The sequence below is a fragment of the Pseudorasbora parva genome, chromosome 15, assembly GCF_024679245.1.
Source record: "Pseudorasbora parva isolate DD20220531a chromosome 15, ASM2467924v1, whole genome shotgun sequence".
Lineage (NCBI taxonomy): Eukaryota > Metazoa > Chordata > Actinopteri > Cypriniformes > Gobionidae > Pseudorasbora > Pseudorasbora parva.
The window spans coordinates 35,590,968-35,618,002 of record NC_090186.1 but is presented as its reverse complement, the minus strand read 5'-3'; the positions used below and the strand labels follow the sequence as shown (position 1 = coordinate 35,618,002).

Genomic DNA, 27,035 nt, shown 5'->3' with positions numbered 1-27,035 from the left:
AACAATGACACAGCACATGCGCGCCGCTCCTGGGCTCTGATTGGTCAGTCATGCAGTCTGAGATCTATCAGCCCACTAAGACCCAACAGGCCTTAAGCTCTCAGTTCTCAGTTTGAAACACACTAAACATAGATCTGAGTGCACTGACACCGAGTTCTTGGACAGAATTGGGTCAATGAAAGAGATTCAAAATCAATAACATTTCTTCAGTTTATTATTTCGGCATAAAATATTCCTAGCCAAATATTTTAGAACTAGGGTTTATATATTATATTAAATTATATGATATTATATTATACACAAATACACACTTCATTCATTCTTTTGAAATGAATTATTTTAATGAGCAAAGATTGATTCAACTGATCATAAGTGGCAGAAAATAAATGTATAATGTTACAAAAGGTTTCTATTTCTATTTATTTTCTTTTACTTATTCAAAAATGATGAAAAAAAGAATAATGGTTTCTGCAAAAATATTAAGCTGCACAACCATTTTCAACATTGAAAATAAGAAATGTTTCTTGAGCTCCAAATCAGCATATTAGAATGGTTTCTGAAGGATCAAGTGACAAAATGTATTACATTTATTTGGTAAAATATATTAAAATAGAATGTTTTTTATTATTATAATATTATTTTAAAGTATTGCTGTTTTTTAAAAACTTGTTTTTACTGTATTTCTGATCAAATAAATGCAGCCTTGTTGAGTGCAAAAAATTAAATAAACTAAATAATAATAATAATAATTCTTAGCGACCCTAAACATTAATTTTTTTGTTTTTAGTTATAGAATATAGAAGTTGGGGATGGGGAAATGACCTGAGCAGGCCATGTCAACGCATGTGCACTATCCAAAATCCTAAAAATCTAATGTCATCGGAGGTCATCACCTTCAGGAAGGGCGTTGCTCATGCTCAGGACTGTCATCAGGTTATTCACGTCGCTGTTGATGCTCTGTGCGACTCCAGGGTACTGCAGGAACCAAAAGTATGTTACACTGGGCTCAGAAAACAGTTCATTAAACCAAAACACGTTCAAAGCGCCGTAAGAGCATCCAGGGGAAGCAACACCTGAGCTGCTGAAAAAAACTTCAACACAAGTGGCCTCCAGCAAGACAGCCCTGACCTTTTGTGGGGGATATAACAACATTGCAACACTTGTAACATTTCAAAACTGTTTGTTTTACTAAAAAAAGTTGAGAGGTGACATTCAGATAGATTTATGTTATCTAATCATAAACATCCAGGTCTCATCTGTTTGCAAAAGCAGGTAGTGGTAATCGCTCTTTGGACTTCAAGCAGTTGGTGCTCGAAAATAACCTGTTAGGAGACTTTTATCGCACCTTTAAAGGGCATTTTATGTGGTGTGCAATAGGTGTCAAGCTCTGTTTGTGATTTTGAACACAATATACTACAACATGCTCCTCGAAATTAGTCTATTAATATAAATATGTGGATGTTGCTTGTAAGTGATAGCTAATAATATGAACACATTTAACAAAATGCATTTTTTTTTTTTTTTTAAATCTACAAATGGGTTTTTAACAAAATAGTGTTAATGTTCGTTGATGACCCTTTTTTCCATGACTACGACTATATCAACATGCAATATCGTTGACGAGAAAAAAAAATAAAAAATAAATAAATCACTGACTTTGTCAGCGGGACGAGTGTTCATGCTTGCGGTTGCCAGATTCCAATCATTTAAATTTTCCCTATTCGGTTAAAAGAACACGTATCCTAATCTGTGTTTTACTTAAAATGTGCAATCTGGCAACCATGTGTCCTCTCTCTCCCTCCCTTTCTCTCATGATCTGAAAAAAAACAATAAATAAGTAATCTGCTGCTTAAACTAAAGTGTCATTCAGTCTGTCTGTGTTCTGTCTATTGTGCTGTTTGTGCGAATAAATCTGCCATCAAAACTTCTCAGTTATGAACTGTAATAAATCCAAGCATGGATCTCTTGAAAAATTGTGTTGACACACAGAGGTTAAGTGCAGTTATTCAGCAACCACAAATCACAGTGTTTTTTGCTGTTGTTTTAATAGAAAACTCTTAAAAGTAATGTGGAATTTCACTGTTTTAAACTTTTAAAGAAAAATCGTATTTTTCCACTAGGCCTATATAATAAATAGCCTATAATACATCATTAAACCAGATGAGGTAAAATAAACCAGTCTCTTGATTTCTGCTTATAAGGAAAAGTTTTAATCTTCAACAGAGCTCCAATGGAGAGTGGCCACACACTCTGTACAAATGAAATGTACGAGAGTCTGGTAGGACCAGGCTAGTCCCATTGAAAATGAACTGTAAACTCACCTTTAATGAGCATAAAGCATTATTGATTGGGAGCATGTTAAAAACACTTTCTGCCTACAACCAACCTGGATTTTCATGGCGACCTCTCGACCATCTTTCATCTTGGCCAGATGGACCTGACCGATGGAAGCAGCAGCAAAGGGTCTGTCCTCAAACAACTCCAGTTTATCCCTCCAGTTTGGGCCAAGATCATTGCTCAGGGCTTTCTGCACATATCAACCAGCAACACACATGCAGTTTATTTATACATTTATTTAAAATAAGAATTTCTGATGGGAAACATTCAAATATTGTGTAACTTAAGTAGATGGTACCGTCATCTGTTTGATGGGCATGAAGTCAGCACTCTGACGCACGCGTTCGAAGATCTTGGCCAGTTGTGGGTTGATGAATGCATCATCTGAAACATTAAACACATATTTAATGTTGGTTTAATACAAATGCTATTCCCAAATGAAAACAATGGTCCTGTTTATAACTGGTATTAACATCCCTCTTGGGTGATCCGATCACAAGTGCTCAGCAGAGACAGAGAACCACTTACATGAATTACTAACAAATCAAATGTGTTTCCTGTGACAGATGAAAATTATTATTAATGCAGAAAGATGCTATGTTGCTTATCAAATGTACACAGTGTATAGATACATTATTGTTCAGAAGTTTAGGGTCGGTAAGATGTCGGTTTATGCTCATCAAGACAATATATTTATTGTAATCAAACAACGATAATATTTGGGAAATATTATTACTATTTAAAATAAGTTTTCTATTTTAATACATTTTAAAAAGTAATTCCTTCATGTGATGGCAAAGCTGCATTTTTGGCTGCCATTATGATCCTTCAGAAATCAATGTGTCAAAAAATATAAATTATACACATCAGAAATCAAAGAAACTGGATGTGTATCATTATATTGGATACGGTCATTAGGTCTTAAAGAGACAGCAGCCTATAAAAACCTACTGATTTCTATGTAATTAAATGTTAAGCAAAAAACAAAAAAATCTTTAACAAAGATTAATTTATACAGAATAACACTAGTGTTTTTATATTTCCATGACTGAGTTCTACAGTTATTTTATTTGTAACTTTATATTATCTATGCATATATTTATCTATGCTTGTAATTTGTGTTTGTTCTTATTTTATTACTGACTGTTCACTTAAAGTTTAATTATGAAAAGCTAGAGTTTATGCTGTGATATCGGGGTACTCAACGTGGGCTTAAAAGTAATTAAAGAAAGGTTACATTACACCCCTCTACCCACTTTTTTTGCTGATCCAAAAAAAGATTTGATTCATGAGTCAAAAGCCGCTATATCATGCGAACCGTGAGTTTAGTGATTCGTTGCGCCACTATTGAAAACATTATTGTTGAAACATTGATGCATTGTTTCTGAGGATTCTAGAGCAAAAAGTTCTAAAGAACAGCATTTATTTGAACTAGAAGTTTTTGTAACAATTTACTGCCTTTACTTTACAAGTGTCCTTCCTGAATAAACGAATAAAAAAAAGAGGGGAATTTTTCATCTTTACACAACAAAATGTGATGTGGTCACATTTGAATGAGGTTTACATTTTTGGATCACTCTGTATTCCGTGCTGCCCGCTTATGATTGGATCACTTCAGGCAGATGTCAATACCAAGTATAAAGGGCACCTGCGTTTGACTTCATAACATCAAGCTCATATAAAAATGGAGTTGCAAATACTATACAGATTTATAATACTAAACAGTATTGCATTTCATGTTTCTTAATTCTTATCAAATCTGTTGTCATGTTATAGGTTGTCTCAGTTACAGTGCAGTCAATCTATACATGTAAACAGGATTTTACAGATGGTTTCACGATAAGGAACTGTGCGACAGATGTACGCCACTGTAAACAAGTCTCAAGGAGACAGAGAGCAAGCGAGCGAGAGAGAGAGAGCGAGAGCGAGCGAGCGAGCGCTAGCTAAATAACCATCTCGATCCGAACCCAGTGACACGTTTAGAATGCAGGACTGCGAGAAAGTCAAAAGATTTTCCATAGCTGCCTCTGTGTAAAGCATAACTAACTTTAAAAAGGAAAGCTTTACAGTTGCCATGGTTTTTATCCTGGTTCATTTGTTTGACCCAGATTAGTATGCTGAGCTCACATTTTCTGAGCTGATAATATGGCTGAAGAATGTGGGCTACATAGTGTCAGTAATTCCTATCTGTTCAATAACAAACATTAGAAAAACTCTGCAGCATTCATATTTTGGTTTGCCCACTACACATACACAATTGCCCTTTGTCACATCCAAGCAATTTTCTGCATAGTTGTGTGTATGACTCTTGTAATACTGCATTGACTACATTAAATATTTTGACCTCAAATCAGTATCCCATGCGCACATGTTCATTTATTTGGGAAGCAACCACATAATGAGCAGTATAAATGTACACATTTTTGCACAAATAAACACTTTCAGTTTGACGGTCACCCTGTCTAGGTTTATTTTACAGTAATATCCATTACTTTTGTGAGTAATAAAAACATTAGGGGTCTCTCTTCACTCCAGCTGTAGAAAAAGATCCTGTACACAATATTGTGATATACACCAATCAGGCACAACATTATAACAGGTGAAGTGAATAACACTGATTACCTCCATCACGGCACCTGTTAGTGGGTGGGATATATTAGGCAGCAAATTAACATTTTGTCCTCAAAGTTGATGTCTTAGAAGCAGGAAAAATGGCCAAGTGTAAGGATTTAAGTGAGTTTGACAAATTGTGATAGCTAGACGACTGGGTCAGAGCATCTCCAAAACAGCATCTCTTGTGGGTGTTCCATCAAAAGTGGTCCAAGGAAGGAACAATGGTGAACCGACGACAGGGTCATGGGTGGCCAAGGCTCATTGATGCACGCTGGGAGCGAAGGCTGGCCAGTGTGGACCGATCTCAAATTGCCTAAGAAGTTAATGCTGGTTCTCATAGAAAGTTTTAAGGATACTTAAGCATTGTTGAAGAGCATGTACACCCTTTCATGGAAATGGTATTCCCTAGTAGCTGTGGCCTCTTTCATTAGGATAATGCGCCCTACCACAAAATAAAAATGGTTCAGGAATGGTTTGAGGAGCACAATGAGTTTGAGGTGTTGGACAAACAAGTCAAATCCACGGAGGCCCCACCTCGCAATTTAGAGGACTTGAAGGATCTGCTGCTAACATATTGAAGCCAGATACCACAGCACACCTTCAAGGGTCTAGTGGAGTCCATGCCTTGAAGGGTCAGGGCTGTTTTGGCAGCAAAAGAGGGACCAAAACAATATTATAAGTCATAATGTTATGCCTGATCAGTGTATTTGTTTAAAGTTACAGTTTTCTATTTTTGATTATATTTCAAAATGGCATTTCTGTGATGGCAAAGCATCATTATCCAGTCTACAGTGTCCTTCAGAAATCATTCTAATATGCAAATAAAAAAAAAACATTTCTTACTATTATCAATGCTGATCAATGCACTTAATATTTCTGTTAAAACCATGAATCTTTTTTTGATGAATAGAAAGTTAAATAGAAATAGAAATATTCTGTAACATTATACATTTCTTCAATCTCAACTTTAAAACAATTTAATGTGTTGAATAAAAACAAAACCGCTGTCTGTCTCCAAACTTTTGAATGGTAGTGTATTTCTTTTTTCCACATTTTAGGATAATAGTAAATAAATAAATAAATAAAACTATTAAATATGGATTTTGTAATAAGTAATAAATACATTAGAGGTCTCTCTCCATTCCAGCTGTAAAAACAGATCCCGCACACTGTAGTTTAGCCATGTCTAGATGGGCGATTGTGTGTGCCAGTCCTTTCTTTCAGAACTTCCTGGGGTGTAGCGTAAAGGTCACGTTTCTGGCATAGCTGCAGGCTTATTTTGAGCTCTGCCGATGCCAGTGCTGTCGCTGTCCTTCACTGCCAGTTGTGCGATCTGCAGCTTACAAAACCTGCCTATCTTGATGAGAACGACGAGCAGCATGAGGCCAGAGCATGAGCAGCGCTCGAGGTTTGGAAATGTCATGCAGGGAGGCCGTGCTGCTATGATCTATGCACTGCATTCTTGAGTGGGTGACAGAGATGCTTTCATTTTGATTTCCAATACACGTTAATGCACACAGACCGGGGAGAATGACCTCACATGCCTACCAGAAACAAGCAACATATTTGCACAGATAAGAGGGGCATGTGTGCCACAGAAGAAGTAAGACAATGTTTGAGCTGCTGGTCAATACAGACAGAAGAGGATTCAAGAGCGAGAGGAAATGACAAAACTTTTGAAAAGTTATGAACATTATATATATATAATAATGTTAATAGTATTTGAACACCCGTCTATCAGCTAGAATTCTGACACCCATCCATTATAAAAGTAATCCACACAACTCCGGGGGGATAATAACGGTTTTGAAGTGAATCGATGGGTCTTTGTAAGAAAAATATCCATATTTAACACGTTATAAAGTAAAATATCTTGCTTCCGTTTGACTGCCTTCCATTATCAACTAGAGAAAAAAACTTAACTGGTGAGGCGATGACGTCAGACGTAGTGCAAGCATTTTGAACTGTGAGAGGCCTTACACTTTCTTCATAAGTTAAATGTCATATACACCTAGGATGGCTTGAGGGTGAGAAAGTTATGGGATAATTTTCATTTTTGGGCAAACTCTCTCTTTAATATCTATGTGGAATCTGTGATTTTTCAAAAGAACAACACTTATTTTTTGTGAAATTATAAATATATCTTTACAGACACTTTTAGTCAATTTAAAGTTGCTTTTCTGAACAAACGTTTTAATATAATTATTTTTTTGTTTTATATTAGTGTATTCTTGTTTCTATTTACAACAGTAGTTAAGTCTAAAATGTTTCTATATAATTGATTTTTATTTCAGGATTTTTGCGCCCAAACTCATTTTAGTTTAAATTGTGCATTTGTACAATTTATATTTGCCTAAATTCAAGAATTTAAGCATGACTCAAATATTATACCTTACATTGAGAAATCTAAGTTAAGTGGTCTTTTAATTTTTCCCAGAGCTATATGTATTATTATTATTATTATGTATTATAATATGTATTAAGCATTTTTCCCTTCTTTTTTACACTTTTAGTCATGTGTGGATTGACTAATTGCTTGTTATCTTGTTACGTCTTTACTGGTTAGAGGACAGAGTAACCTTTAGATGAAAAGATTTTAAAAGATCACGACAACTATAAACTATTCAAGTATGTCTAAACTGGTAGTGTCCGAGGACCCGAAACTGTCAGCATGCAGTAAAACTAGCATCCATTTTCCACTACTGTGTGGAAAATAACGCTGTAAGTTTATCTGAGGTTATTTTATCTTTAGACATTTGCATATCAGAGAAGAAATAAACTATGTCTCCAATTTCTCTGCACCTTTCTGTAAGCGTTTCACAGTCACACACATCACCAGGTTGTAAAACCGACAGGCCTCGATCACATACCAGCCTAACTTGAGAGCGGCCATGACTTATAACGCTGGAAGCAGCCGTGGGATATAAGCTTTTGTCAGTTATGGAGGACGCCTTACTGGTCCTAACAAATCTTTGAGGAGTGACCTATTCTAAAGTGGCAGCTTGTTATACAAACAGCATTCTCTTACCCTGGATACTGAGCATCTGACCGAGCTTGAGGGCCGCCCCACGAACTTTACACAGTGTCCTGACGATACGCTCCGCATTGGCCTCCGAAAGGAAGGGGCTCTGGTCCAGAACTGCCTTCTTTTCACCTGTGAAATTACAAGTCTGTTAACATTATGGACATAAAACAACTTACAAACAAGAACACTGAGCACAGTAATGCCTAACGGGACACATTTTTATACAGAGAGGTCCAAAAGTCTCAAGCAAACACTGTCCATGCCATTTGACACAAAGGTAATCTGCGCCGCTGAAAACCATTAGTCCATGTAAACAAAAACACACAAACTGTTAGATCAGGGTGTTCATTATCTCTGCGAGAACATTAGAGCTATTCCTGAATGTGATGATGAGATCAAAGGTAATAATAATACCGAGTCTACACAGATAAGATCTAGTTACAGACTGCTGTTCTTAGAACACATTCTCTCACTTCCCATATGGTGTTGATGCCACACAGGCATTAGGCAATAACAACTCACGTAATACACATTCATATTTATACAGTTGTATACACAGTATAAACGTGTACATGGGCCTTATACTTGCTATTTAAAATGTAGATTCATTTTTTCCAACTTATTTAATTGTTCTAGATTTATATTAAGTTGTTCGTTCTTTAATTCCATATTTTTAACAAGCAGAAACCTCCCGTGGTCTCTCTTGAAGCCCATACGGAAGGGACTTAAACTGCAATTCAACGACTGGCCACTAGGGACAGGCTCCAGAAGAGAGCAGAATCTCATTGAGCCCCATGTTAAAATGCCCAACTTTACAGCAGAAAAAAAACATGTTTACAGCCTGGTACAAATCGTGGTTTTGGTCTATATAGCTAGTTTTGCCCTTCTTGACTAGCCTGACGTGGTCATATTCAATTCTAGTCAGAATATGAGACTGATACTGCTCCATTGGGCTGTGATTATTTATGGGGCGTGTTTCAACTGATCCAGGAAAGACCTCAATTGGATAGACCTACAGCCAATCAGAGCAACGAAGCGGCGCATAGCGTTAGTTGTCAAATGTCAACAGAACTCAACGGCACTGTTTTGCCAAGTGTGCGTTTTTTCCCGCTGGTTGTTTTTATCATGTCCACAGGTTGAAGTTTAATTATAGGAAATTATAGGAAATATATACCCAGGGATGCGAATTTTAGCAAAAGCCAAAATAACACATTTTACCCCACAAACGCCATTTATTTACAGAGAACCCCCCCGTAACCAGAATCTTGACATCACAGACACTATTTCAATTTTTTGTTTTTTAATGATTTCTCTCTATTCTATTGTTATATATGCAAGCGTCTTAAGCTCCAGGAAACCATATCAACTTCCTTGTGTGCTTGTGCACACTTGGAGAATAAAGTGCATTCTTATTCTGATACACAGCCAAACTGACATATGCAACTCTGTAGACAGCGAAACCATGAAATATCTGCAAATAACTGGTGTAACAAGAACCTCTCAATGTAATGAACAAAGTTTGAGCCTTTAATAATTGCAAGTATAGATTTTTTTCTTATAGCATTTTTCAATGACATTTTGAGCCGTTAATGCCTATTTAGTCAAAAGATGAGCGTGTAGATCCAAACACCAAAATGTTTTAATGTTGTAACCCAATTGTCAAGATTAGGGTACAACTAAAGGAATCAAACTTGCACTGATCTACTAATCTGAAAACAGTAATATTGAAGACTCTGATTTTTTTACTTTAATAATAAATAAAAACTAAACAGTGGTTAATTTAGAGCATAAGAAATGTACTGCATTGAAAGAGAATATTCCTCTGATAAAATATATACCTTGAATTTAATGCAAGTCACTCTGGATAAAAGTGCCTGGCAGATGCATAAATGTATAATAAGTCTTTCATTAAATGTAATAACGCTCTACACATTCACAATGATGTCGCGTGGCGAATTCTGTTTCAGGTTGTCTTTAAACATGGCAAACACAACAGTGGCAATGTGTGTGTCTGACTAAAGCTCTTTCTGTGGCGTAAGAAGATTTGAAGTTGAGCTGAGAGATCCTTGATGATGGGAGGGGTGCACATATTTACATGCATCAGCGGTGAAAGAAGTTAAACATTACAATAATGAAGGACAAACTTAAGAGCAGTATACATTTCAATAATATACTGGCATTCTTTTCATTCCAATTACACAGATACATATAAATATTTTATGGTCGGTGCTGTAAAAACAGCTTGTCTATACATTTAAACTGCCTCTCAGACTAATTTAGGAGCACTTTAGAACAGACAACTCTATTAATTTTATTATGTGCGTATATTATTATACATGCGGTCTAGTTAAAGCAAACACAGACAGTCAAGAGCAATAGCGCTCACCTGTCTAAATAATTCCATACGCATGCTCGATTTTCAGGGCTGGTTGTATTGAAATGACGGACGAAAGAGGGAAAGATCTATTCACTGCTACAAATGATGCACATTGATTATGATCTAGGTTGGTGTGGGCCCTGGTGAGTAGTGCATAAGTGTTTATGTGTGTGTGTGACTTTAAATACCCACAATCTCCTTCCTATTCAGAGTCTCCTCACTCACTATCTTGCTGTTAATGAAATGGTTTAAAGTCCAAAAACAAACAAAGCAAAAAAACTCTGACCATGTTATTTATCACTTGTAATCATGCCATGTCTGATTAGTCAGTAACTTTCAATAAAATGGACTGACTAATAGTGTAGTGATTTAAACCTAGTAGATAATACAATTGTCTTACCATTCTTCTCCTCTGATCTTAGGGTTTTCTTTGCCACTTCTGCCAAAGCTCCAATTCCCAAACCCACAGCAAGACCTGCAAGAGATTATTAAGGTCACCATGAAATCAAAAATTACTATTTTGTTTTTTTTAATGGACTATTGCAATATTCTAAATGATCTATCCAGTCACATTCATGAGCCTGTGTAATCTTTAATCAAAATAACTTCCCCTTCCTCTTGCAGCAACATCTCCTCTTTTCTCTGATGTTATGTTTACTGGCACCAGGGCAGGACAACCTGTCACTCGCATGACATCACAGCAACATCAAACCACAAGCATCCAATCAATTCCCAATGGACAAAATCATTTGTTTTTGATCAAAAAGCTGCTTAACTCTAGCCTGACGTGGTCATACTCAATTCTAGTCAGAATATGAGTCTGAAACTGCTCCATTGGGCTGTGATTATGAGGCGTGTTTCAACCGAACTAGGAAAGACATCAATTGGACAGACCTACAACCAATCAGAGCAACGAAGGGACGCATAACGTTACTTGTCAAATGTCAACAGAGCTCAACTGCACTTTGATGCCAAGTCCGCGTTTCTTCCGTGGGTTCTTTTCTATGTCTGCGGGTTGAAGCGACTATTATGTGATATATAGACCCTGGAGTGCGAATTTTAGCAGGTAACCTTGCCAAAATAACACACATTTTACCCCCCAAACACCATTTTTTCACCGGAGAACCCCCCTAGTAGTTGCCGCGTTTTGTTGTAAAAACTTGGCAACCCTGTCTGCACGCGCGCTGGAATACACGATCTTTGCCAGTGTTGTAAAATAATTTAATGATACACAGAGTACTTACCCAACATGATCATCATTTCTGAGAGAAATTGTGATGGTGAATGCATATACAAACAAGCTTAGGATTAGTTAGGATTCAAACAAATATAATCCAAGCCCCTTTGATGACGTGCATGATTACGTTACTGTTTATCATCTGTCCGTCATCGTCTAAAGCCCGCACTTGATGATTTTATTGGTCCGAACAGTTTCTGGCCAGACCGAACTGCCCGACCTAAAAATGTTGTGGGGGCAGGGCTAAGTTCGGCTGACATCCAGGCTAGCTTAACTCAGACATACATCACAATAGGGAAGAGACTGACAACTTCCGTTTCATGCCGACCAAGCAATTAGTCTAAAAAACCCCAAACACAATTTATTAAAAAAAATGAAAATAGGAAATGTTCATAAATGAACAGAAGTTAAATATAGTGAAACCATCTTTATCTCACACCTCAAACAGCACTTCCACCCTGAAAACAAAAAAGAGCTGTATTTACATCTGCCTTTTGAATTGCTTCAAAAAAATACCCACAACAACACTGATGCTGCATAATGTAAACCTGACAAAAACGAAACGTCAAAAATAGCAGCGCCAAACCACTGTGGTCAGCACATTTTCTGTGGTAGAGCTGAGAATCAATGCCGAGTTTTGGTGCAGCCTTCTTCAATAGTTATGTAACTTTCTGATTATGCAATCATCTCGCTTTTGAGAAATTTAGGAGGGGTCTCGAGTCGGTTGTAAATCAAGCAGTGAAACCAAAAACATCAGTGTAAGCTGTCAATAATTTTTTTAATTCTAATGTATATCAACACACATTTTGATGCTGACTCTTATCCTGGTAAAGTTTATTTTGTATTTTTTTTTTACCAAGCCTGCTGGGGAAGTTCTAGGCTGATGATTAAGCAGGTTCCTGTTTTTATGTCTCTTTATGCCTGCAGGAGTTTAAAGACTTGAGTAAAACACAAGGGGCCACGCCAGGGTATTCAAACATGCAACATCTGATGCAGTGTACTGCATTTGCTCTTTTGAAACACTTAACATGCATTCTGTTGTGCACATACAGACTAATCCATGTGGCTACACAATTCAGGGAAAATAAATGTACAGGGTAAAAAATCATCTAAGTTTGGGGCAGATTTTTTTTTTTATTCAGAAAGGATGCATATAATTGATGAAAAGTGACAGAAAGGAGGAGATGCATAATGTAACATAAATTTCTTTATTTTTAAATGCATCATGGTTTCCACAAAAACACAATACTGAAAGTAATCATAAATGCTTCTTGAGCATTAAATCAGCATTATGAGAATGATTTCTGAAGGATCATGTGACTCAAAACTGGAGTAATGATGCTGATGAAAATTATTAATGAAGCTTTAAAATAGCTCTTTGAAATTGTGATAATATTTCACAATATTACAGCCTCGGTGAGCATACGAGACTTCTTTAAAAAAAAAACTTTAAAAAAAACACACCCACCCCAAAACTTTTGAACAGTAGTGTATTTGCTACTTATTTGAAATTCATAAACATCAGAGTAATATTTGCACATATTGTCCAACGCACATTCTTTTGCATGATGGCACAGAGTGGTTTAGATCGCTCTCAGATTGCCTGATAGCATGACCAAGGACACAACGGGTCCCAATCTCATGTTACAAAAACAGAGATATGTTTCTGAACATAAACACAAGGAAAACAATATTAACATGCATGCTGCTTAAAAATAGTTGTTAGAGCACTGATTTAAGGGCCACCTACAGTCACTAAAATTGAGATCAAGAACCACACGGACGCCTGCCAAAGTAACGGATGCTATTCTTAGATGCAACTAATCACTATCTTTAACTATCCAACGAGAGCTAGAGGAAGAGAGCCAGAGAATGGTTGAACTGGATAGCTCATGTCCAGGAGCGAGGTCAAGGTGAGGACAGAGGTCAGACACACATCACATAAAACTACTTTAACAGTGACAACTACATGACAAACCACATTCAAACATACAAACAATGTTTTCTCTAAGTGATCTAATTTCAGTATGAGTAACAAAATTAAATTAAATTCTGTAATGTAATATATGACACTTTTAGGGGAAACCAAATATCTATTAAGGACCAAACTAATTGTTTATTTATTAATATTATTTAGAACAATGTACACCAACATTTCATTCACAATACTACAAACATAAAACATTATAATAATAATCTATCTATTGTTGTTTATTATTATTAACAACAACAACTGTATCAGAATATCTAATAATACATACATACATACACCCCAGAAGTAGGTGAAGGGTCTCTCACACACACACACACACACACACACACACACACACACACACACACACACACACACACACACACACACACACACACACACACACACACACACACACACACACACACACACACACACACACACACACACAGGATTATTAGGAACACCATACTATTACTGTGTTTGACCCCCTTTCGCCTTCAGAACTGCCTTATTTCTACGTGGTATTAATTCAACAAGGTGCTGAAAGCATTCTTTAGAAATGTTGGCCCATATTGATAGGATGGCATCTTGCAGTTGATGGAGATTTGTGGGATTTGGGATTTGTGGGCACGAAGCTCCCGTTCCACCACATCCCAAAGATGCTCTATTGGGTTGAGATCTGGTGACTGTGGGGGCCATTTTAGTACAGTCAACTCATTGTCATGTTCAAGAAACCAATTTGAAATGATTCGAGTTTTGTGACATGGTGCATTATCCTTCTGGAAGTAGCCATCAGAGGATAGGTACATGGTGGTCATAAAGGGATGGACATGGTCAAAAACAATGCTCAGGTAGGCTTTGGCATTTAAAAGATGACAAATGGGCACTAAGGGGCCTAAAGTGTGCCAAGAAAACATCCCCCACACTATTACACCACCACCACCAGCCTGCACAGTGGTAATGATGGATCCATGTTCTCATTCTGTTTACGCCAAATTCTGACTCTACCATCTGAATGTCTCAACAGAAATCGAGACTCATCAGACCAGGCAACATTTTTTCAGTCTTCAACTGTCCAATTTTGGTGAGCTTGTGCAAATTGTAGCTTCTTTTTCCTATTTGTAGTGGAGATGAGTGGTACCCGGTGGGGTATTCTGCTGTTGTAGCTCACCCGCCTCAAGGTTGTGCGTGTTGTGGCCTCACAAATGCTTTGCTCCATACCTCGGTTGTAACGAGTGGTTATTTCAGTCAAAGTTGCTCTTCTATCAGCTTGAATCAGTCGGGCCATTCTCCTCTGATCTCTAGCATCAACAAGGCATTTTTTCCCCTTTTCACACTATTCTTTGTAAACCCTAGAAATGGTTGTGCGTGAAGATCCCAGTAACTGAGCAGATTGTGAAATACTCAGACCGGCCCGTCTGGCACCAGCAACCATGCCATGCTCAAAATTGCTTAAAACACCTTTCTTTCCCATTCTGACATTCAGTTTGGAGTTCAGGAGATTGTCTTGACCAGGACCATACCCCTAATTGCATTGAAGCAACTGCCACGTGATTGTTTGATTAGAATATTGCAATAATGAGAAAATGAACAGGTGTTCCTAATAATCCTTTAGGTGAGTGTATATATACGGGCGGGTTAGTTGAAAATGTTGGTCGGTGCGGGTTGTTTATACATTGACCTGCGCATCACTGATACATATGCAACGCAGGCAACGACTATGGCGGAATCTGCTGCACCAGCTGGCCGAGGGGTACGATGTCATCAATAAATGAAAGCAATTTGTTTTACTATGGTAATCCAGGTCAAATGTACATCCCTTACATTCCACAAACACACACTGTGTTTCCAGTGTTCATTCTCATGAACAACTCAATAGCACAAGCATGATAGTCCAACTAACGAACATATTGCGGTTGTGACAAGATTAGAGGGTTATTTGGATCACTAAAATAGGAACCAAAGGAAACAAACATATATTAGGAGTTTATTACTTTTCAGACACACTGCTAGCTGACGCTTGAAACAGACAGTGGTTTATAAGATGTGGAAACGATTGGGTCTTTACCATCGCTGAAATGAACGACGTTACGACTGCAAATGGACAAACAAGCGAACATGACACACGAGCATATTCAAGCAAAAGCCAGCATATATTAGTTCTGTGAAACAAAACCAAACCAATGTTACTCGCCTATCGAGAAGAAATAAAGCAACCTCTGTGTCAGATTGCAGGCCTTAGTGCTCACTGAGTTCTCTCCAGCACTGGAAAGCTGATACTTCTTTCCTGAATGCAAGCCTTCCTTTGTTTAATAGACATTTTCCACATTTGATTTTTATCTGCCATCTCTCTATTTCTGTCATCGCTCGGCTAATATCCGTCCTGTGTGTCGAGTCTTTTGAATAATGACATACACCGAGTGCTCTCTTCTCACCATCATTAGTAGACACGCCCCTAACTGATGATTGGCTACAAGTTTGTTTTGGTACTCGGCCTGAGACACTTTTACAAATCAGTTTTGAAATGAATTTAATAATAAAAATAACAAATGATGATAACAACAGATAGACTATTATTACTACATTACTGCTAATGATAATATTGATATTAATAATAATACTAATAATACAAATAATAATTCAACAATTATTTGCTTACAAACTATATGATAATAATATACCCATGCATGCAGTCTTGCAAACTGGATGCAACACGAAACTCCAAAGTCATCTTGAACAGACTCGGTAGCTTTGATCCTTATAGAGGACATAAAGACTTGTCAACACATTCCCCTTATAAATTCACAACATCCCATGATGCTTTGGTGGTTCAGAGAATGTTGAATCCAAGTAGCATAGGTCACTCCCAGTATATGCAAATGGCTTGTAGTAAACAGGTGCCCAAAGATGTTTTCTTGTAATGGTGGTGGATAAGAGTTCAATCTGACATTGGAGCATATCACCCAGCATACACACGCACCAACAGCAGATGAGAGTAGATATACATTTTCAATAGTGTACGTCAGTGGAAAACTAGCATACAGTGAACCTGTGAAAGAGAGCTACTGTGACCGCTAGCGTTTAATTTTCCCATGTGACAGCACTTTTCGCTCAAACCCTCGTCTACATCCAGCCATTCACTCCCTGTAACTGTATTCAGCACTAGTCCTCTGAGAAATAACCAATGCAGTGCCATTTAAAGAACAAAAGCGGGTACAGTTACACACCACCAGAGCAGAATGGGAAGCTCTATCTCAGGAGGAACAGGTGATGCGCATTCCCAGACTGGTTAAGCTCTGTCCCATAATCCAAATCAGCGGCAGCCGCAGTCTTCGATATTACTGGTCAAAATGCAGATTAACCTTGAGCCTTCAATCTGGCTCTGACATGTTGTATGAGGATAGAGAAGCAGCTAACTTAAACATGCCCTAGATCAGAGCACGAATAACCAGAAAAGACAGCAACCTGGAAAGCCAAATATGCCGGTCCAAAAAATGCCTTTCAGAATCCATAACTAACGTAATGATGACTTAGACTATATACTAAATATATTCAATAGTCTCTGTGCAAACAGTATATCTGAAGTGCTATTCACGCTCTGGTTTGGATGTACCGTGCAAAAGCGAAGGTTTTCAGTTACCATGGGCATTGTAGAAATGCCCTAATTGCTGTCATCCATGCTTCATTTATTCCTTCAAGGAAAGAGTCCAGTAACAGGAGAATTACCAAGTGTAAAATATTCAGCTGGCTATAATAGGTCTGCCCACAAGGCAATCACGTATAATAAAAAGCCATTTTATAGGCTACTGATAATAGGTTACATCATTAGTACATCATTTTAAACAGATTTTTTTTTTAAAGTATTGAAAAGTTTTGAAAGGTAGTGTACATACACATACATACATCATAATATCAATAACCTTACCTCCAAAATTTGCAAGTCTCCCCAGCCGTGTGACCGGTACCTTCCGCTCTCTCGCTCTTTCACTAAGCTACAGCAGGAAAGAGCAAGCATTTAGATTGTGTCACTGTGTTATGTGCTTCCAGTTCAAAATGTCCTTTTTAAAACTACTAGACTAAATTTCAGGGCTCAATGCTAAGTATTTTTACTATTAGCCTGATCGGGCACCACAAAAAATTTATTAAATAAAATAGGCCTAGTTATTGCATTATTGCAACAGCTCAAATAAACACAATAGATCAAACATAAACATTTGCTTTTTCAATGTTTTTTCAGGTTGGTCTAACAGCAGTTTTCTGCAGTAATCAAATGTAAAACAACACTGCACAGTCTTCACTGTATAAATTAAATAATATTACTTTGTTACATGTCTTTGGGTCCTCAAAGTGCTTTACATTTAGAAGGGGGGAATAAATCAAATCTAGAATATTCTTATTAAAGTTGCAGAAGTTCAAGATCAGTAAGTGATTTTTTTTCATCGTCCCACAGACAACAGCAGGGATATTAGACTGCTGTCACTTTAAGAATGAATGCCTAGATCCAATATAGTGTAACATGCATTTTATTTGTTTTACTGAACTGTTTAGTTCACTTAAGACATAACCGTCTGCGCTTATTAAGAGGATACTTGCCAATATGGGCATTTTAATGTAATTCTGTGAGAATACGTCCATTCAAGACTCTTTTGTGTCTTGTGATTGAATATAATTTTTTGCCCTTTGTTGCACTTTGAGATTCTTATAAGTGTGTTATAAATCAAATCTATTATTATTTATTATCATTTAAATTGGGATGGCTTATTAAAAACATGTGCAAATGACAAACCTTTGTGACAATGCCATTTGCCTGATTGGGCAAGTGACGTGACAGTTTCGACAGGCCAACTGATATGTCCAGCTAAATTGTTTTGTTCTGTTTGTGGTTCATAAAAGCCACAATATGTAGTTTTCTAAAGGTCACTTATTCAAAACAATGGCGTAGCTTGATGACACCTTGATTGCGCGGAGCTTATATAATGCCTCAGCCGCTTTTTCCGCTCATGCATATGTGGGGTAACACATATGGGATTACGATTCTGCCACAATTATGCACGCGCAAGCTCATATTTTGAGCGAGCAAAAGGGCATTTCGCACATGTGTGACCTGAGTTTTGCTGAGGAATGTTTGTCTTGCAAATAAAGTATTTCGAGCCAAGGAAAATCAAATTCTTTGCATTTAAAATACGTTTATTTAGATGTGCGCTGACGTCCTCTTTCGCATGTGCAATTTCTCGGTTTCTTGCGCTCTGAACCCGCTCTGACTGCTCGGCGGTTCGCTTGCTCAACACAACTCAACGTTGTTCCAATTGGTCCAAATACAGCCAAATCACAGATGAGACTGCTAAATTCTGATCAGCTGGCTTAACAACCTATCACAAAACTCCCTGCATTACAGCAGCCAAGGAAATATTGTCCTTTTGGGTATAAATAACGTTTGGGTGCAAAATACCTTTTGCGCGCTCAAAATATGATCTTGCGCGCAGAATTGTGGCAGAACAGTAACTCCATAAACGCAGCGCTGTTTTATCATATTAGATACATTAAAGTGTGTTGAAAGTTAAGTTATAATGCTACTCTGTGGGTTCGCTCGGCGGCTATTATGAGACACTTGAGAACAATACTGCACAATACTTACTGCACAATGCAGTAAGCTAGCTCGATATTAGGCATGGTAAAACATGGTACTCGCATCAAATTAAGAAAACAAGATTTAAACAATAAGACTAACTGTGTTAAGCTACATAATAATGATTCGTTTTTTGTCAACGTATGTATTCAAACATTTGCTCATCTGTCTAATAAAACACTTAATATGAATGGACTGCATTTATATAGCGCTTTTATCCAAAGCGCTTTACATTTTTGCCTCACATTTACCCATTCATACACCGACGGCGATGTCAGCCATGTAAGGCGCCATCCAGCTCGTCGGGAGCAGCTGGGGTTAGGTGTCTTGCTCATGGACACTTGGTCAGGTGGAACCGGGGATTGAACCACCAACCTTCTGGTTTGTAGACAACCTACATGAACCACTGAGCCACTGCCGCCCCTAATATATTAAAGTGTCTTTGGCGTTTGCAGGGTTTCCACAAAATAAAACCAGAAATTGAGGGTAAAGTGAGCATGATGTCATTGATAGGCGATGCACAAACATAGTCCACGTCCTGGATAAAATAGCTTATTTCTCTGGACATTCTTGGTACACAAGTCAACAAAATATAACATTGTTTTAGTGGTCTTTGGATATTTTAAATTTAAAAAATCATACATATTGTGCCTTTAACTCAAAATGTTTCAAAATGGCATTTTGTGGATTTTACTAGATGTTTGTTAGCTTTCTTTCCCAATCAAGCAATTGATTGTAAGAAAATATGTAGGAATGAAAAAGTCCACTGATATCCACTGTCCAGTCAATCAGTTTTTGTTCTTTTTGCAGCAAACTGCACTAATCAAAACATTTCATGGAGTCTTCAACAGAATCCAATGAAGTTATTTATTTTATGGCTTAGGGGTCTTTATCTGCAACCAACTACTAACTTTAGAGGAACAAACAAGTTGCATAGTAACTATTATTATCCTCTGTAATGCACGACATATACAGGGGGGTCAAATGGCTAGTTACTCATGGGTGATGAGGGATTGGAAAAGGTTGCCTGTACCATTTGTTTATGTGGTTTGGAGCCGTCTCTTTTTGCCTGCCTGGCTTTCTCAATGTCCTCAGCTGTGATGCCTCCCACAGAAGAGTGATCCTGGTGATATGACCGCGTCTGTCCGGTGAACTGGCTGGTAGGGTCCTTGTAGCCTTCGAACAGCTTTGACTTCCCTGAAGCCGGGTGGTATGTGTGCGCAGCACCTGTGTTAGCGTCCCTGAAAACTGAATCATTGTCCAAACCACCATGGGCAGCACTCTCAAAGTTCTCCTCTGAAGCGGTGAAGTCATACTTGGAGTCCACGTCTGCACTGAAATCAGAAACGCTCTGCTGGCCTCCTGTGAATTCCTAAAAATAAAGTAGATGAACATCATTAGTGGATTTCATGCGCTGTCCCACAGCGGAAATAAATAAATGTTATAATTAAAGCTTTATTGTGAATAGTCATGATAAAAGGGTGTTGTTAGATACAATGTAATGCATTTTATAATAAGCGATAATAAGTATGTCTGATAAGGAACTTTCAAAACAATATGATATGCACAATCAGTACCAGAGACTTTGATAGCACAAATAGCTTGGCAGCACACACCACGCTCCTATGCTCTAGAAACCAAGGTGGTAATCCAATCTCCAGGTAGGCCTAAATTTAATTTGCATAACAGTATTGTTGGGTCATTATACCCTAGATGTGTTGCGGAGAATATAAACCCGAGAACAACAGAGGTGCAACCAAACACCATTATCAAAACGCTTTGAAATACACAAAGCCATACTACAATTAGGAAATAACTCATACACGTCTCTATTACATCGAGCCATGATAAGCTTTGGTAAAAACTAAATTAATTTACAGCAAAATTAATTATTACAATTATACATTTTCAGCATCATTACTGCAGTCTTTAGTGTCATTCTAATATGCAGACTCGATGCTCAAGAAACATTTCTTGTTATCAATATTGAAAACAGTTATGCTACTAAATATTTAGTACAAACTTTGATATAGTCCTTTCAGTACTCTTTGATAAATAGAAAAGCTCAAAAGAGGAGAATTTACATTTATCATTTATCCAAAGTGACTTTTTAAATGAGGAGAACAATAGAAGCAATGAAGCCAACAATAGGGCAACACATATGCATGTGCTGGGACTAGTCCCAGTTAGTCAAGCACCGTACACATAGCACGGTTTTTTTGTAAATTGATGTATGGAATAGTAAGTGTATTAAGAAAACGTTGCTTGAAAATGGCTAAAAACTCAACAGCTCAGGTTGAGATAGGCAGGCCATTCCACCAGCTTGGAAAAGTCAAGGTAAAGGTCAGTGAAAGTGACTTTGTGACTTTTCTGAAGGGCACAAAGGTCTGAAGTAGTGATATTATATATATATATATATATATATATATATATATATATATATATATATATATATATATATATATATATATATATATATATATATATATATATATAATATAAAGGGTGCATCTCAATCAGCTCCCTAGCTTCCTAGGTTGTGAATTAGTATATCGTATACATGAATTTCATATATTGCATGTCACTTTTTATTTTAATATAGGCCTATCTATTAGGGGTGTGCATTGGCACTGCCTTCACGATTCGATTACGATTGACCAGGTAACGATTCGATTCAATTCGATTCTACGATGCATTGTGATGCATCAAAATTCTACTGCACACAAAGCAAATTTTTCATCAGTCATGAGGCAATACAAGCAGATATTAAACAACAGATTGTATTGGCTGCTATGTGTCTCCAATATCTTTGACATAAAAGTTATTAAATAAAATAAAATGTAATTAAATAAAATTAAATAAAATGCATGACTGAATGCATGACTTATATGCATGACTGTTTCACCAAACATTCTTACATATTCAGGTCGTTAGCGACCCAGATCTATATTTAACATGGATAGACCTCTACCTGTCGTGATAATATATAAAACTCCTGATTTTAGAGTAACAGCTACAGAAGAATAAAATAAAACCTATTTCGTTACCTTTTGGAGCTTGGAAGGATTCAGTTTGAGCAGATGTTTAATACCATCATATGACCTCGTCAGAGCTCGTTTACCAGTATATTCAGCATCTGCCTCATATTCGCGATCTCCAGCATATTCTCCAAACTCATTTTCAACGTCTTCAAAATCAATATTTTGATCACTGACAGCTTCTTGACCACATCCATCATCAAGAGACAGTGACACTAACATATGATTGTGTTTAGTACTTGCTCTCTGAAGTAAATCACTAACCCATTTCAAGTTTTGCAGATTATAATTATTGTTTCGTTTTCTGTCAGAGGTAACGTTAACTATGAGTGAAACGTCACTTCATCATTGGGTATCAGACATTGCCACCTTGTGGAATAAAGGTGAATTGCGCCGTATTTCGTCATTATAGATTAATTTATTATTGTGCAAAAAATTTATACGTACAATCCTACACACCTCGGGTCGTTAGCGCGTTTTTAATAACCCGTCTATCGCAGTCATCTCACTCCGCCTCAGCCATCTTCCTTGTTGTTGTTGTTATTCTCCCTGAACCGGAAGTATTTGAAACTTCACAACTTTATCGTCCGCCAGAAAATAAACAGTGACATAATCGATTATGGCACTTTGCTGCATCGATGCTGAATCGTTCATGCCCCGCATCGCGATGCATTGCCGAATCAATTATTGTTGACACCCCTACTATCTATACACTTTTTTTTTTACTTAAAATTATAATTTCGTTATTGACCCAGTATTTAATATAAAGGGTGCACCTCAATCAGCTCCCTAGCTTCCTAGGTTGTGAATCAGTATACGGTATACATGAATTTCAGGCACTGGTAAGGACCCTGGCTCACCACATTGGGACACCGTGACTATTTCCTGCGACATGACAACATTCTCATTGTACAACATCCCTACTGGTATATATGAACAACAACAGCAGAACTGCTAAAGGTCCCATGGCATGGGTTGTTTTATTGTTTTATAATGTTTCCTGGGGTGTACTTATATTGATAGTATGGTTTTTACATCAAAAAAATTTCATAATTTAGAAATAAAAGGCATTTTTTCTATACTGATATTAGCCCTCTGTTTAGAATGCTCTGTTTCAAGAGGCGTGTCTGCTGTGAGTCTTCAGTGAAAACACCCACTGTTGTGATTGGCTGACATTTTTGCATTTAAAATTAGATAACTTGGGGATGGGGGCGTGGTTTAGTCAGGCGAGCAGAGCAGCTGCAGCGCTGCCAGTCGAGAGAGAGACGGAGAGAAACAGAGCTGGGGAAGGATTGTTGAGGAAGTGTTTTTTGTACAGAGTTTTTGAGAGCGCAAGTTTATTTTGTTTGTATCTCAGAGCTCCGAATAAACACGAGTGAACTTTGCAACGTTATTTCTCTCACAAAATGCTTTCACCACAGCTAACAGCAAACACGACATCGACATGAATAGAGTAAGAGCTTCTGTTGAGCATAATGAGCAGCGTCATACGAACGTGTAGTATTATCTAGGAACGTGTAGACTAGTATTATCTAGGGACCTCTGGTGATTTGCAATAATTGCAGAGAATGTCTGCGATCTTAATCCCGTGCGAATCGGCCATGTCTGTAATTTGTAAAGTAAAAATTCCCCCGCAAATTACCTACCATATTTCGCCGAACACCGAGGTCCTGTGATATAGTAGTCCTGTGCGAATCGGCATCTCTGTGACTTAGCCAGGATTAGGTGGATCGTATATAATTTTTGCAAGGTTTTTGTTTCTGTGCGCATTTCTATCTTTATCTTTCACAAAGAATGGAGGCTACATTCATAATGCGCACAGTTATGAATTCCCGCACGGATTGTACTTTCACTTTAGAAGGAGTACCAATTTGGGAGCAAAGTTGCTTGAATGTAGCCAAGAAATGTAGACGCACCCTAGCGGCAGCAAATCTAATTTGCCGCAAGTGTCGTCTAGCAACGCTCAATTCACTTTTGAGCTGTAAACGCCAAACTCTGGTCGGGCCAATCACATCGTGTCTAGAGTCGGGGCTTAATATAATGACGCGCGACTTGAGCGTTCACGTGCTTCATGTAAACACAGAAACTGGCGAACGGCGATCTTTCGAATCAGCTTTGACCGCGACTCTGAAAGACTTGGAGTTAAGCTTTTCTCTGAGAAAAGAACGCCACTGAAGACGGGAAGATGTGTTCTGAGTTTTGCCGATCGGATACGGCGAAAGTTTTATCTGTCAATGAGCTCTGCTTCACCTTTGTTGCTCTGGTTGGTTGTAGCGCTATCCAATTGCGTGCACGCCGTGCAGAGGGAGTTTAAAAAGACAACCGTTTATCCCGCCCCTCGGATTGAGCCCTGTCAATGGTGAGTTTCCAGACCAAACATCTTGATGTGGGTCTGGCTTGTCAGGCTAGCTTGAATGTTGTGTTTAGTATTAACATCAATACTATTCTTAATGAAAAACATAATAACAGAACAGTACAATGACAAGCTCGTTTAAATGGCCGCTTTTACATTTACCGCTTTGAAACGGAATCTTCCACCGAGGTATTGTCAGCTTCTCACTCGTGATTTAAATGAAATCGGACTCCTGCCTCTGTGCTGAGTTCAGTTTTTAATTGTAGTGTCTGTTCTCTAACTGAACTAAATTACGTTTATTACTATAAAATAATCAAAACAATAATCGATGCCTGTTTATGATTTCAAGCCTTGACATGTGAGTGAGTAGAGGCGGGGCTAGTTTGCAAATTCAATTTTGACCCCTAACTTTTGAATGGTAGTGTAAATAATTTATATTACTTTATTATTTATATTATTAAAAAACTTCATAAGTAGTAGTAGACTGTTTACATTTGCAATGGTCTGCAGCAACTTGCCTTAATTGCATAATAATCTAAATAGAATCGTTACTGATGCATGGTCACAGGAGCAGGTACATTGCCTATTTTACAATGGCATCAAACATGGCTCATCCAATCTAAAATCATAGCCAGAACTATCCATTTTATAATTTAAACTAAAAGCTTTCATAGTGGAAACCCACCTGGATTTTCTGCATGGCCACGCTCATGCCCTCTTCAGCCGTCATTTGTATGCTGCGACTCACAGCTTGTACCCCTCCAATGCGCAGAGGGCTGGCCTGGGTCTCGATCACGGCCTGGCTTAGCTTGGCTAAGCCCCTCATCAGCAACAACATGTCGCCTGCCATGATGGTTCCTCTTTACACCTAATGTACCAAAGAGAAGGAAGTGATTCAATAGCCTCAACCTTAACCGTTTTAAGCCAACAATGATTGTGGAAATCAGTCACACCAATTTGGTTTATGTAGTTGAAAATAAAATTCAAGAAAGAAAAATAAAACTCTACAAATATATCACTGGCCATGTTACGGAATGATTAATATAAACATTGAGAAGAAATATTTATTGAGAAGTAAACTAGCATATTAGAATGATTTCTGAAAAATCATGTGACGCTGACAACATTCAGCTTTGACATCACAGGAATAAATTACATTTTACATTTAAATGATTTCACAATATTACAGTTTAATCAAATAAAGGCAGCCTTGGTATGCATTAAAGAATTCTTAAAAAAATAATTACAATATATTGTTACACCCCTCATTAATTAAAAAAAATAATAATAATAGACTTCCACTCAACCTTTGAGTGGAAGTCTATTTGAGGGGAATTATCTTGTTACCAGTAAAAATTGGCCCACATTATTTTAAATGTATCTAATCAGCGACAGAGTGCAAGCATATACGTCTAAAATATTTGTGTATTTTCAGCTTCAGAATCATGAATATTTTATTCTGTCGTCACCATTTTCCTGTGCGTTGGGTTACCAGAACCAAGTCCACGCCTATTAATTTTCCACCCCAATGTAATAACATATTTAGCATTTTATTCAACAGTACATTTTTGTTAACCGTTTACCATAATTCTTGGTGTATCGCAATAATATCGTATCATGAGTTCAGTATCGTGATATGCATCAAATTGGGAGGGTATCGTTACACCCCTAATATTTATTGTTAGTACAGAGACATCAAAGCAACATAGATGGTTGACAAGATGTGTGTGTGTGTGTACATTTCATCAAAGCAACATAGGTGGTTGACAAGATGTGTGTGTGTGTGTGTGTGTGTGTGTGTGTGTGTGTGTGTGTGTGTGTGTGTAAGTGTGTGTGTGGGGGGGGGTTAATAGGTAAACAAGGTCTTTAAAAATCAACACAAAGTGTCATGGGGCACCAAGAAAACAGCTGTTATCACCATTCTTGGCAGCTCTATCAAAGGTTAAACATTTTTACGATGACAAGTCTCAAAATCCTTTAGCCAATGACTAACTGTCTTAGTTGCTGCAGACACTGAGTCAATCACAACACAAGAAGCATATGAGGAGCTGTGAACGTGCGATTCAGCACAAGGCAAGCACTACTGTAAAACTTCATGATGAACATGTCATTTATAAAAGGCTCTTTACTCACACAGCAAGGTGGAAAACAGGCGGTTTTGCACCAGTAAACTCTTCAGAGCACAGGCACAAATGAGCTTAACTGAGGGGAGGAGCTGAATGAGAGCCTGACTATCCTGTAAATAAATGGGCTTTAAACTTGGCCTCTTTCCTAAGGTAAAGCTTTGTCTACAAGGAAAAAGCTCTCAAATAGACCTTGAGCAACCCGTCAGGATATAAACACACCTCAAAAATTCAGTCGTCGTCTTGCATCGCTACAGCAACTAACCAGATGTTTCCTTTGGAAGCCGTTTATGATTAACAACAGCAATATACAGCAACAGTCATTATAAAC

General features: G+C 37.7%; 1 protein-coding gene across 1 annotated transcript in view; it reads right to left on the bottom strand.

Annotated features, from left to right (window-relative positions):
• coq8aa (coenzyme Q8A, genome duplicate a) overlaps positions 1–27,035 on the bottom strand; it is a 40,079-nt gene that overhangs the window by 8,901 nt on the left and 4,143 nt on the right. Inside the window, exons 2-9 of the mRNA XM_067417906.1 lie at positions 25,267–25,449; positions 20,224–20,562; positions 17,490–17,556; positions 10,753–10,827; positions 7,979–8,104; positions 2,636–2,721; positions 2,387–2,527; positions 894–975 (exon numbers count right to left, since the gene is read on the bottom strand). Coding sequence (XP_067274007.1) covers positions 894–975; positions 2,387–2,527; positions 2,636–2,721; positions 7,979–8,104; positions 10,753–10,827; positions 17,490–17,556; positions 20,224–20,562; positions 25,267–25,431 — 1,081 coding nt within the window. The 5' untranslated portion in view covers positions 25,432–25,449. The remainder of the gene's footprint in view (positions 1–893; positions 976–2,386; positions 2,528–2,635; positions 2,722–7,978; positions 8,105–10,752; positions 10,828–17,489; positions 17,557–20,223; positions 20,563–25,266; positions 25,450–27,035) is intronic.